We start from the raw sequence: 13,885 nt of genomic DNA on the forward strand, positions 1-13,885 counted from the left end.
GTCTATTTATTTCCCCTATCTTTCTCCTTTTCAGTCTATTTATTTCCCCTATCTTTCTGCCTTTCAGTCTATTTATTTCCCCTATCTTTCTCCTTTTCAGTCTATTTATTTCCCCTATCTTTCTCCCTTTCAGTCTATTTATTTCCCCTATCTTTCTCCTTTTCAGTCTATTTATTTCCCCTATCTTTCTCCCCTTCAGTCTATTTATTTCCCCTATCTTTCCTGCTTTCTTTATTGCTCTTTCAATCTATCAGACCATATTTGCATTGTATCTCTGACAAAATAGGGGATATTATATCTTCCTTACTGCCACCCTGAGTCAATTCTAGTGACAAGTGGGCCCTTGTCTGATTCAGTCAACAATGAGTCAGAGGCCTCCTCCACAAGGTTAGGTGTCAGAGGCTTTTCTATGCCATATCATTTAGGCTTTGCAGCTTTGCTTATTACAGAATAACGCAGTCTGGCCTGGCGTCCTGTGATTCTGTGCGGCACATTCATTACATTATGGGGTACAGCCTGCGCTAAAGAGCGGCCAATTTGGCAAAATATGCTGTTTGACCAGGAGTTTTAATTTGGGATCACCCTGCAAAAAAAAAATATCCTAAATATATACAGTATATATTTTTTTTACATTTACAAATCATGTCGTGGGCCATTCTAAAACTACTTGTGGGCCGGCATTTGTTTTACACCTTGTTCAATCATGTTTGTTACCTCATTATATAGCTAGCTGACAACCTGGTAACTTTACCAGTATATGCAAACATTTGGGGACACAGAAAGAAAGGAAAAGGGATAGCTTCTTGAGGAGATCAATGGTCATAGCAATGAATACATGTCAGATATCTTGCATGTCATTATCACAAACTTGACATTCTTAAAGAGACAGTGCACAATATTCAATGCAATGCATCTCAATAGGAAAATGGTGCTTTTACACAATGTAGAGACCTAATACTCCACAAATGACTTGTAAATTTCAATGACAAGTATTTGGATCAACGTTTTTGCTTTCTTTATATCAACAAATGTATTTACATGGTTACATTTGTTTTTAAATTCTAGGGCACAACATGTGCTTCAGAAGTAACTAGAATTAACATAGGCTATATCTCAGTAGATACAATAAAACCGTATTTTCTGGTGCTCCTAAATTTGATGTTATGCTACCAATGGTGCACCGGTGCTACCAATATATATTTTTAATTTAGAGCCCCGGTGCAGGGCAAGCACAGCCATGAGAGGAGTATATTATCTAACACTGTGAGACAAAGAGATGCATTGGGCGCGGTGGACTGGAGCCCTTGGCTTTTTAAGACAGCCTGGAATGGATCAATGAGCATTTCAGTTGCCACGCTCACTCTCTCTCTCTCGCTCTCACACTCCCTCTCTCGGTCTCTTTCTAGTAATCATGCCCACTGTGCAGAGGCAAGAGAGAGTGACCTCTCTGTGAGGACATGGTCTTGCTCTGGCGCAGTCTGTCTCTGTGTGCACCATCGTCGTCATCATCATCATCATCATCATCAGAGCGCCGTGGGGATATTCCCTGTGTTGTACATTAATCTCCTCTCTACCACAGTGCGGACTGCAGAGTGGGCCAAAGAGGAGGAGTAATTATTCTCTCCCTCGCTTTCTCTCTGTGCTTCTCTCCCTCTATCAACCCTCTCCATTCTCTCTCTCATTCTCTCTCTCTCCTCTTTACCTCCTACAATCTCCTTATCGGGCTCCTCCTTCTCTCTTCTCCTTCTCATCTTTCTTTCATTCTATTTACCTCCCTCTCCCCCCTTCTCTCTTCATCCCTCCCTCCCTCCATCTCGCTCTCTCTGACAGAGTCCTGATGGGGACGTGGATGACAACAGTACCCTGGACCTGAGTGTGAGCCGTGGGCAACCTGGGGGTCCTGAGGGGAGTGGCACGGTGCTGACGCCCCTGCAGCCCATGTCCCCCCAGCGGCAGGCCCTGCTCAACAGCAGCCGCTGCTACCAGATGAGTGAGGCCGACTGCTGGGACCTGCCCGTGGACTACACCAAGATCAAGCGCATCACTGACGACGATCACAAAGAGGTATGGGGAAGGGCCGCAGCATTATGGGTAATGTAGTTATGGGGTAATGTGTTTTTTTTGTGTTCAAAATGTTTATCTATTGAACAGAATAGTCCTCTATTATACTCCAATGGTCTCTTGCAGTGGAGGCACAATTCAAAGGTGGCTTATCCAGAAAATATTTTACTCTCTGCGAGTGTTCAATATTCCTTAATGAGCCATAGACCGGCAGCACACAGGTAATGGTGATTTGATTTGGGGGGGTATCCAGTATCCACTGATAGTCTTTCACTGACACCTAGTTGATGCTACCGGTACTGCATTGACTCAATGAGTGAATCTCAATTGTTTTCCTTGATACCTCACATCCTCCCTCATCGTCTCCTTCCCAAAGCACATTGGAGCAGAAGATCTGAGGTTCCTCCCCTCTGAGAAGGTGGAAAGGAAAGAGGAGACGTGGAATCAAGGAAATACATTTGAGATTCACCCAATGACTGCTTGACGCACACAATTGTGGATTCATGGTTTGTGAGATACATTAAGGCTCAGCATCATTATATAGTGGGTGCCTGATAGATCATCTTTACACGTTGTACTTGAATCTCTGATATTACACAAAGCAACCCATGCAGTAAATTGATACACTTGCAATGTCAGATTAAAAAGCTTGAAGTTGAAGGGGTGTAGTCGTAACCGTAATTGGGCTTGCTAATAAGGCATGGATGAAACATTTTCAGGGGGGGGCATGAGCATTGAGAGTGAGGGGAGAGGGTTTCTTCGGGATTGCTTGATACCAAGAAATTGGATCTTGCTGAGTAATTGAAAAAATTGGGATGTGAGATGTGTGGGATGCGAATATGAGTATGAATTGTAATCGTGTGCTCATTGGAAAAAAACATGTAGGATGTGTGAATATGCCAACGTTATGATCATAGGCTACATGATGACATGATGTAGTCTTCCTTTTTTTCATCCCTCCACCAGGTCGATGACCTGGACCCATTCCAGGACCTTCTGGATGAGCAGCACTATGGAGAGGACGTGACCATGCCCAGCCCCAAACACAAGTACTCCGCCTGCAAGGAGGGCAAGAAGGAACTCATCACGTAAGTCCAAAACAAGCTTATTTTGTCATCCCCTTTTAACTACTTGACATTCATTGTACCCGCTTTACCTAGTGACCATTTTCCACATCTGATGTTGTCATTGTATGTCTGTGTGTTCTCTAGTCTCTCAAACTGCCAGTTAGCTGACAAAAGCATCCGCAGTATGATGACAACTAATGCCCAAGACCTCAAGTAAGCATAACCCCTATTTATCCAGTGTCTCTGACAGAGACAATTGTGCATTCTATATTTTAGTCTTTACATAGCCTAGCAGACCAACAGCCTGATAAGTGTTGACGCTGTCAGCTTTGGTATTACCCAGTACCCTGTAGTCACTCTCCTTGTCCCCTCTGTCCCAGGTGTCCCACTCCGGCATGTGACGGGTCTGGACACATCACTGGGAACTACGCCTCGCACAGGAGGTAGCTTGCAACCCATCATAATGACAAAAAGCCACGCAGGATATTTGGCAGCCCCTAACATTTCAGATTGTAGAAGACAGTGATGCATAGATACATATACAGTATATTACCTATTTTGTAGTGCATACCTGACATTTGTATGGATTGTTTAGACTTCTCTGTTTTCAGTATCACTGAGCTCTGATAGTCATTTGTTACCGTATATGCATGTACACTACCATTCAAAAGTTTGGGGTCACTTAGAAATGTCCTTGTTTTTGAAAGAAAAGCACTAGTTTGAGAAACAGATGACTCACAAGTCCTCAACTGGCAGCTTCATTAAATAGTACCCGTAAAACACCAGTCTCAACGTCAACAGTGAAGAGGCGACTCCAGGATACTGGCCTATTAGGCAGAGTTGCAAAGAAAAAGCCATATCTCAGACTGGCCAATAAAAATAAAATATTAAGATGGGCAAAAGGACACAGACACTGGAGGCCAGCATCCCGGAGTCGCCTCTTCACTGTTGACGTTGAGACTTGTGTTTTGCGGGTACTATTTAATGAACCTACCAGTTGAGGACTTGTCAGGCTTCTGTTTCTCAAACTAGACACTCTAATGTACTTGTCCTCTTGCTCAGTTGTGAACCGGGGCCTCCCACTCCTCTCTCTATTCTGGTTAGAGCCCGTTTGCGGTGTTCTGTGAAGGGAGTAGTACACAGCGTTGTACAAGATCTTCCGTTTCTTGGCAATTTATCACATGGAATAGCGTTCATTTCTCAGAACAAGAATAGACTGACGAGTTTCAGAAGAAAGTTCTTTGTTTCTGGCCATTTTGAGCCTGTAATCAAACCAACAAATGCTGATGCTCCAGATACTCAACTAGTCTAAAGAAGGTCATTTGTATTGCTTCTTTAATTTAATCAGGACAACAGTTTTCAGCTGTGCTAACATAATTCCAAAAGGGTTTTCTAATGATCAATTAGCCTTTTAAAATTATAAACTTGTATTACCTAACACAACGTGCCATTGGAACACAGGAGTGATGGTTGCTGATAATGGGCCTATGTACCCTATGTAGATATTCCATTGAAAAGAATATCAACCGTTTCCAGCTACAACAGTCATTTACAACATTAACAATGTCTACACTGTATTTCTGATTAATTTTATGTTATTTGAATGGACAAAAATGTGCTTTCAAAAACAAGGACATTTTTAAGTGACCCCGAACTTTTGAACAGTAGTGTATAGGTTACATGGCTTTTCTTGAAAACATCTGATACCAACTTTACAGAGCTATCATTCTGAGATGTGATTTGTCTTTTGATGAACTGCAAATGGACTGATGTTGTACTCATACTCTTAAGATGGTAGTGAACTGCACAAGACCTTTCCCCTCTAGTCTGTCAGGCTGTCCACGGGCGAAGAAGAGCGGGATCAAGATACTGCACAGCAAGGAGGACAAGGACGACCAGGAGCCAATTAGGTGAGGGTTGGAACGGATAGTAGTATAGCATCTTGGTGAGTTTGTGTAACGCCCGTCGGACGGAGTGGACCAAAGTGCAGCGTGGTACGTGTTCATGATTCTTTATTAAATCCGAACACCAAACAAAACAACAAAACAACTTCACGTTCCGTAGGCCACGCAGAGCTAACAAAAAACAACATCAAAAAACAACATCCCAGAACCTAAGGTGGCAAAACAAGTATGATCCCCAATCAGAGACAACGATAGACAGCTGTCCCTGATTGAGAACCGTACCCGGCCGAACCTATAGGGGGGGGTCCAGGTGGGCATCTATCCGCGGTGGCGGCTCTGGTGCGGGACGTAGACCCCGCTCCACCTCTGGCTCACCCCACTTTGGTGGTGCCTCTGATGCGGGGACCACCGCCGCTGACTGGGGACCCTCGTTGCGGGCCCCGGACTGGGGACCCTCGCTGCCGGCCCCGGACTGGGGGCCCTCGTTGCGGGCTCCGGACTGGGGACCCTTGTTGCGGGCCCCGGACTGGGAACCCTCATTGCGGGCCCCGGACTGGTGACCCTCGCTGCCGGCCCCGGACTGGGGACCCTCGTTGCGGGCCCCGGACTGGAGGCCGTCGTTGGAGGCTTCGTGCCATGGATCATCACTGGAGGCTTCGTGCCATGGATCATCACTGGAGGCTTCGTGCAGCAGGTACAGGACTCACCAAGCTGGGGAGACACACAGGAAGCCTGGTCCGTGGAGTAGGCACCGGATACACTGTGCGTAGAGCCGGTGCAGGATATACTGGGCCGAGGAGGCGCACTGGAGGTCTGGAGCGTAGTGCTGGCACCTCCCTTCCTGGCTGGATGCTCACCCTAGGCCGGCAACTGTGGGGTGCTGGCACAGGACGTACTGGGCTGTGGATACGCACCGGAGACACAGTGCGCAGAGCCTGCGCAGGATATCCTGGGCCGTAGAGATGCACTGGAGGCCAGGTGTGCTGAGCCGGCACCATCCGTCCTGGCTGGATGCCCACTCTAGCCCGGCCGATGCGGAGAGCTGGAATATAGCGCACCGGGCTGTGAACGAGCACTGGAGACACCGTGCACTCCACCGCATAACACGGAGCCTGACCAGTACCACGCTACCCACGGTAAGCACGGGGAGTTGGCTCAGGTCTATAACTTGACTCCACCAATCTCCCCATGTGCTGCCTCTCGGGCTTCTGTGCTAGCCGTGTCCCCTCGTAACCCTGGGCCCCTTTTCTATCTGCCTCCACCTGTTCCCATGGGAGGCGATCCCTTCCGGCCAGGATCTCCTCCCACGTCCTGGATCCTTTGCCGTCCAGGATGTCCTCCCATGTCCAGTCCTCCTTACCACGCTGCTTGGTCCGTTTGTGGTGGGATGTTCTGTAACGCCCGTCGGAAGAAGTGGACCAAGGTGCAGCGTGGTCCGTGTTCATGATCCTTTGTTAAATTCGAACACCAAACAAAACAACGAACATCACGTTCCGTAGGCTACACAGAGCTAACAAAAAACAACATCCCACAACCTAAGGTGGAAAAACAGGCCGCCTAAGTATGATTCCCAATCAGAGACAATGATAGACAGCTGTCCCTCATTGAGAACCATACCCAGCCAAAACATAGAAACACAAAACCTAGAAATAAATAACATAGAATGCCCACCCAAATCACACCCTGACCAAACCAAATAGAGACATAAAAAGGCTCTCTAAGGTCAGGGCGTGACAGTTTGTCAACATACAGATGTAGGATCTTAATTTGAGCCAGAAAAATAATCCCGCTGCAACAGGAAATGTGAATTATTATGTAGATTATAATCATTGGACATTTTTTTGTAGGATTTAATACATTTTTCACAAGGGCAAATCAAGTCTGGCATTTTAAAGTGAAAAGTACAAACTTTAGAAGCCTTTTTAAACCTTGAATACACTGCAAGCAAAATTCTCAGCAACAAAAGAGTGATCAAATTAAGATCCTACATCTGTATTCTCTTGAAGTCATGGTCATGCATTTCACCTCAGATTCTCTACAGCCAGTGTAGTACACCTAGTGGGTACAGTACAGTAAAGGTTACCTTTCCACCACTTAAAGAATGCGATAATGTTAAGCGCATATGACCTTGCCGCAAATCAACTAAAGTTCACTATGTGTCCTTTCACCAATCACTTCCCAATCTCTGCACAGCTGTTGCTGCCACCACTATCCCTGAGAGGTTCACTGGATGTACCATCATCATTAACATTGCAATCATAATTAACACTGACCCCTCCACTGTCGGGGTGGAGCGGCCCGCAGAAACTGTGCTAATACTAATCAGCCCAAATGTCACTCTGAAGGACAATGTAGAACCACGGGTAAATGTCTTTTAACCGGAGACCGTTTTCATTAGAGTAGCTCATCTTTTTCTAGTTGTCTTTGTATTGTGTGGATGACATTTACCAGGGACAGGTGTGCTGCAAGTGAGGAGAGCGTGGTCGTGTCCTGACTAACCTTTGTGACCCCCTACTCTCCGCAGGTGTCCAGTCCCAGGCTGTGATGGACAGGGTCACGTGACGGGGAAATACGCATCTCACCGCAGTGCGTCGGGCTGCCCCCTGGCGGCCAAGCGGCAGAAGGATGGCTACGTCAACGGCTCCCAGTTTGCTTGGAAGTCCGGGAAGACAGATGGCATGTCGTGCCCGACCCCGGGCTGCGATGGATCAGGACATGTCAGCGGGAGCTTCCTGACCCATCGGAGGTGGGTGGCGCTCTGCATGGCTCTGGTGTAGATGAGCAACTGTGTCTAAATGTAACCAAGTACTGGATCAATAATGTAAATGATGGTTGAGACCAGCAGGGTTGGAGTCATATGATTTTATTCACCAGTAGTGTATATTCCTTTTTTCCTCAGTCTTTCTGGTTGCCCCCGTGCCACCTCAGCCATGAAGAAAGCCAGAATGACTGGGGTAGAAATGTTAACGATCAAGCAACGGGCAAGCAAAGGTAATAACCAGGCACAAATACCAGTCAGAATGCCCCTTGACTATGCCACTTCCTGGTTTTATCGAAACATATTCAAGCTGAATCCACAGTGCATTCTACGTTTCCCCTTTTCTAGGAATAGAAAATGATGAGGACATCAAACAGCTGGATACAGAAATCAAAGATCTAAACGAATCAAACAATCAAGTGGAATCAGACATGATTAAACTTAGGACACAAGTAAGATTCATGCATTACTTAATCGAGATTAATTCATTAATTATTATAGGGCAATCAGTCATGCTAGTTTTGGGCAAATTCTGAAACAAGTTGATGGATTAAAGCTGAGATCAAGTGCATTTAACTTGATTTTGATGTCTCTACCCCCCAAGTGACTGTGATATGACTAGCGCAGTACATTGTTAAGGATCCATAAGAAGTCCCTCAGTTGTCAGACAAAACCCTCTGTTGTCAGTTGTCAAACAGTCAGTCACTCTGGTTCATCAACTTCCATGCACTTCTGTCTCTCCTTTCCCAGATCACCACTATGGAGACTAACCTGAAGTCCATAGAGGAGGAGAACAAAGTTATTGAGCAGCAGAATGATTCCCTACTGCACGAACTAGCCAACCTCAGCCAGTCTCTCATCAACAGCTTAGCGAATATCCAGCTCCCACATATGGTAAGTACCATCACAACAGTTACTGTCGGACAAGCACTGTATCAAGTCGAACTAAGATGCCATAGGAATCAAGAACGGGTTCATGGGGAAATAGGACGTGAGGTTAGGTAAAAAGGCTATGTTGTCACACTTGAAAGCATGCCAATTTGACGTTCCATGATTGCAAGTGTTGAAACCCAGGGCCATTTGGAGTAAATTAGTCAACGTGAGTGAAAACAAGACATGGTCATATCATGGTAGTGGCTTATTCCACTCATTCTACCAAATTGGATATGTTTATTTCCATATTGATTGTTTGTTGATGCCATTTAAACAGAACACATCAGGAATTCGGAAAGAAAAGTACATCTCTTAACCTGTTATGTGCTTAACAAATCATTGCAACACAAGGGCCGACTGCAATGACCCAGTCGGGTTGTTTCATCTGCTGCTTTCTGTTTGTCACTTGTTTTCTCAGCAGTTCATATGCTTCTGTGCTACAACACTTCCTGTAACAGACTAATAATCTAATCTAATAACCCCCCCACACACACACACACACACACACACACACACCCCCCCTGCTTTGTTTCAGTTGAGAAATAAATCATGGCTGCCTTGACGTGTCATGTGCCTGTATTATCCAATTACAGCTCTTGCATATGAAAGAACAGGGCTGATTGGATATTGCTTGATTTAAAAGGCACCAAAGTTGCTTAGTAATGAATGAGATCTCTCCCTCTGAATATGGCTCCCTGTTGTCTGACCATTAATGTGAGGGGATCACGTTTTACTAGGGTTATAAAGCATTTTGCTAGCCTGGAACCATTTCTGTTTGTGTTATAGCCAACTGCTATAGTCATTGTTATGCCAAACGTCATGAAAATAACTATTAGCAAGCGAGCACAAAAATATCTGCGACCAGGCTAGAATTTTGCTCCCTTTTGTACAGCAGGCTAATAGAATTATATCTATCTCTATTCTCTTCACACCTCTTCCTGTAGAAACCGATGCCACAGAAAGAGGCCCCAGTTAAACATAGCTGCTGTTTACAGATGCCCCACAGAGTAAGAGACTCCTTTTCATAGTCTAATTATTATCCGTTTATTCTGCACTATCATCTCCTCCCTTTAAGTCTTCCTCCTATACTCGTGAACACTCCATACATGTTGCTGCGTTATACTACGATTCAATGGTTTGATCATATTTAGAGAGACGTTTTGTGGCTTCTTAGAATCATTTTGTTGCTGACAAGGAAGTGGCCGTGATGGAGTAACACCACGAGCCATATTTTCACAGTTATAACACAGTCACAGTCAAGGAAGCGAGTATGTTCAGTCTGCTATTGCATATTCAATGTCTGTCTGTCTGTCTGTCTGTCTGTCTGTCTGTCTGTCTGTCTGTCTGTCTTTCTGTCCGTCCGTCCGTCCGTCCGTCCATCCGTCTGTCTGTCTGTGTCCGTCTGTCTGTCTGCTCACGCTACTGTTACAGTGTGTGCACCTATCTGAGAAATGCCTCCCACAACTCCTACATCTCACTAGCTGCACACATTACATTAGTTTCTTTATGCGATGTCAGTCATAATTTTGTCTCCATAAGAAAAGCATCAACCATCATGCCTTCTATGAGTTGCTCAAATCAACCTACACTGACGTTGCATGTTTTGGAGCTGCATTAGGTCCACTGTAGTGTACGTAGGACTATGTAAATGGTTACATTTTATGAAATTGATGAAGTATTGTATAAACGTAGTACAGCCCCCGTGCCCATACTGTCCTTACAATGTTTGCAGCTGTCAATGTCCTTCCCTGAACAATTTCTCTTTCCCTTCCCTTCTCTTTGAAAGAAAATGAATTGATCATCAATATGAAACCCGACTGAATCTGATTGCGTATGTACCATTTTCCTCATTGGAGTCTTTTTCCCCTCACAGGAGCCAATGAATGAACAAAACTTTGATAGTTATGTGAATACTTTGACAGATATGTACACCCATCAGGACCAATACCAGAGTCCAGAGAACAAGGCCCTATTGGAGAACATCAAACAAGCAGTGCAAGGCATCCAAGTGTAGTAGCCCATCTACCTGCGAAAAAGGCACTGTCAGAAGCTAAATCAAATGATGTTAAAGTGACGAAAAAGGGTCAAAAGAGAGAATGGATCAGGATTTTCTTTTGCTGCTGTAAATTACCATCATGTTTCTTTTATTACAATGTTATGCTCTGAGCTTCATGGTTATGATATTTTTGCCTTGCTTTAAAAATATTTCCCGATGGCAAAAAGTTTAAAAGAACATACACGTTTTGTACATTTTCATATGACCTAATATAACGCGATGTACTGTTTATAGCTGCTAATGTATGCACATTTTTGTGTATATGTATTTATTAATTGTAAGCTTGTTTCATTCATTATTTGAACGCTTATTGATAAAAAAAAGGACTAAACTGAGTCCCATGGGTCGGGAGCCAGATGAGGGCAATGTGAGGAGCAATCATTTTTAGATAAGCGTTTCTTTTTGTGATTTAATAGAATACAACAACAAAAAAAAGACCTTTGGTGTGAAGATTGTTTAATGGATGTAAATGTATCGATTTTTGTAACAATGTTTGAAAAAACTCTTTGTCTTCAGTGGTCTGTGTGGAGACTAATAATAATGTCTATGTTTAAATAAAGTACGAGAAGAAACTATGTATAAATATGACAAATTTCAAACATCATGAGACGGAAACTAAGTGGTACAACTCCCATCATCTGGAATGGACTGTACTTCATTAAGTTAGAAATAAATAAAAAAGTCTTAGTAATATGTGCTGTTAAACTATTTCCATTTCAAACACAGAGCGGGAGGACCAATGGCTATGGGAAATGTAGGAGACAATCTAGCGTTACTCATTTATTTTAATCGTAAATCTTATCGAATAGCTAGTAGGTACAACTTATCAGCAATATTGGTATAACAATGATTAAATCACTTGTTTAGATATGGGATGCAATCTATATAGAACAAAAGTTTGGGTATATGCAATTTCTTATAAATAAAATTAGCTGAGCTGATAAATCTTTTTACTAAATGTAAATGTATTAAGTTTTGTATAAATCTTTTAATACAATCATGTTTTCGGGATTCATCATGCGGCGATCAGTTCCAAAGTGAAAGATGGATGAGTTTATGAGTTTCGTTCTCTCATGTTCGATTTTGCACAGGAACACCTTGGTTTTGATGTTTTTATTGACACTTAAAGGGGTACTTGAAGGGTCAAATTGATGGTTCAGAAGTTTTCTAGAAAAGTTATCTTTATAAAGGCTGATTGATGCGCTGGACTTACAGGGTCAATGTCCCCCATTTATCGTAGTATATTATTGCACTGTCTTTGCGATCATGCATAGTATGTGTCTGAGCCACACAACATGACACGAGCTAAAGAACGCTTTTTGATTCTGTCCTAAAAAATGAATCTATTGGTCAAAAAAAACTTTATTGATATCTATTATAACAGCAAAAGAATAACGGAAGTGATACTGCTAATAGTGGTCCACGATTTACTAGCGTTTCTATGATTGATGACAATTTCATGAGGAAATTGCTATCCCTTTCTATGAGACACCCTCAATAAATGTTTTCATAGTACTTAAAAACACCATTATAATGCAATGTGAGTGTCACTGTCAGCCCCCTATAATGCCACAACCTTTTAATCATGAGCCAACTGCAACAAAACTACCCTTACATAGTATTTACTAATGAATCATTACATTTCCTTTACAAATTGGCATAACCATGTGACATGCACTTGCTGAAGATGACTCTAATAATGGATTATATGTGTGTTCTTAATACAGTTTATTGTGCATGCACATCATGGGGAGTATGTCCCAATTATATCAATAAATAGATATCATTATTTTAATTTAAATGAATGTATATGGCAACAGTATCTAAGATGCACTGTCCTTGGAAGTAGCCTATAGTGAAGCCAAGGACTTCATTTAGACCGGCGGTCCAATTCTGATATTTTTTCCAAGTAATTGGTCTTTTGACCAATCACATAGATCTTTTCACACCAGATCTTTTCTGAACTGATCTGATTGGTCAAACGACAAATTAGTGAAAGAAATATCATAATTGGGCTACCTGTCTAAATGCAGCCGCGAGACTTAGAGCTGAGTGAGTCAATTCAATTCAAGTTCAATTCAGACATCCCTTCTTGGTAGTCAACATGAGGGTGCTATGGGCTTAGCTAGTCATTGAGCTGATCTCACACTTCAAAGCATCTTTTTGGACCTCCTACTAGACTTGAGGTCCACATTCCATATGACTCCACATGCCTGTGTCTAAAGCTTTGTGTCTGCAGCTTTTTGCCAATAAAGTAATGCTATAGATAGATCGACAGCTTGTAAAATTTTCTTCAGTCAATTATTCTTACTGATACAAAGGAAATGGGAATTTTAAGCACAAATGTCCTACTCACCAACAGTCAGTACATATTGTAATAACAAATGTAAAAAGGTTATCTGTGATTATTTACATAGAGAACACTAACATGTCACATGCTAGAGTGCAGAAGAATTTTCATATGAATATTTGTGAATTCATCTATTGATTAAACTGCTACAATTACGATTTATTTTGAGTAATGCTTTGATGAAAGGATTTTATACAACATTAATGTCCTTCTATCCTTTCCCCTGTTCCTCTCTCTCCCTCTTGCAAACTTTCCAACTTAATTTTGGTACCACATGGCATGATTTTTGTTGATCTTTAATTTTGTATGTTTAAGATCACAAGTTGCTGTGATATTTCATTTGGAATTGTGAAGTTTGTACGATTTTTATCACGCTGGTGTTGACATCTCTTACTCTGAATAAAACGTGTGTTACAACACTAACTTGTATTGTTTCCTCAAACGACTGCGTCACATATGAATGAAAATAGGAGAAGAGAAATAATCCAAGAACACACTTAGCTGCAGAGTCACTGAAATGACTTTAACAGAGCCAGCAAGCATCTGTAGTCTATCCTCTTGTCCTGAACGACAAACAGAAAGAGGAACTATGTTATTGTGAAGTCCAACTACTGTGAGAGAAAAAAAAACTATGGACAAACAAATGTTAGGGCCAACAAATCATAAACCACCCACAAAAAAAAGAAAGGGATTCACCCAATTTACAAAATACGATATAATACAAATATACACAACCACAAATGATAAGAGACATGA

General features: G+C 42.7%; 1 protein-coding gene across 15 annotated transcripts in view; it reads left to right on the forward strand.

Annotated features, from left to right (window-relative positions):
• Positions 1–13,548, forward strand: part of myt1la (myelin transcription factor 1-like, a) — a 54,096-nt gene extending 40,548 nt beyond the window's left edge. For 9 of the 15 annotated variants that reach the window (XM_052470759.1, XM_052470763.1, XM_052470771.1 and 6 more), the window contains 11 exons: positions 1,831–2,064; positions 3,001–3,149; positions 3,273–3,341; positions 3,509–3,571; positions 4,940–5,038; positions 7,557–7,778; positions 7,932–8,023; positions 8,139–8,242; positions 8,541–8,684; positions 9,668–9,730; positions 10,597–13,548. In XM_052470759.1, the coding sequence (XP_052326719.1) occupies positions 1,831–2,064; positions 3,001–3,149; positions 3,273–3,341; positions 3,509–3,571; positions 4,940–5,038; positions 7,557–7,778; positions 7,932–8,023; positions 8,139–8,242; positions 8,541–8,684; positions 9,668–9,730; positions 10,597–10,737 (1,380 nt within the window). In that variant the 3' untranslated portion in view covers positions 10,738–13,548. The remainder of the gene's footprint in view (positions 1–1,830; positions 2,065–3,000; positions 3,150–3,272; positions 3,342–3,508; positions 3,572–4,939; positions 5,039–7,556; positions 7,779–7,931; positions 8,024–8,138; positions 8,243–8,540; positions 8,685–9,667; positions 9,731–10,596) is intronic. The other 6 variants (XM_052470764.1, XM_052470765.1, XM_052470766.1 and 3 more) reach the window with 6 other exon arrangements.
• Positions 13,549–13,885: the final 337 nt, after the last annotated feature.

Source organism: Oncorhynchus keta, chromosome 19 (assembly GCF_023373465.1).
Source record: "Oncorhynchus keta strain PuntledgeMale-10-30-2019 chromosome 19, Oket_V2, whole genome shotgun sequence".
In the NCBI taxonomy this organism is placed as follows: Eukaryota; Metazoa; Chordata; class Actinopteri; order Salmoniformes; family Salmonidae; genus Oncorhynchus; species Oncorhynchus keta.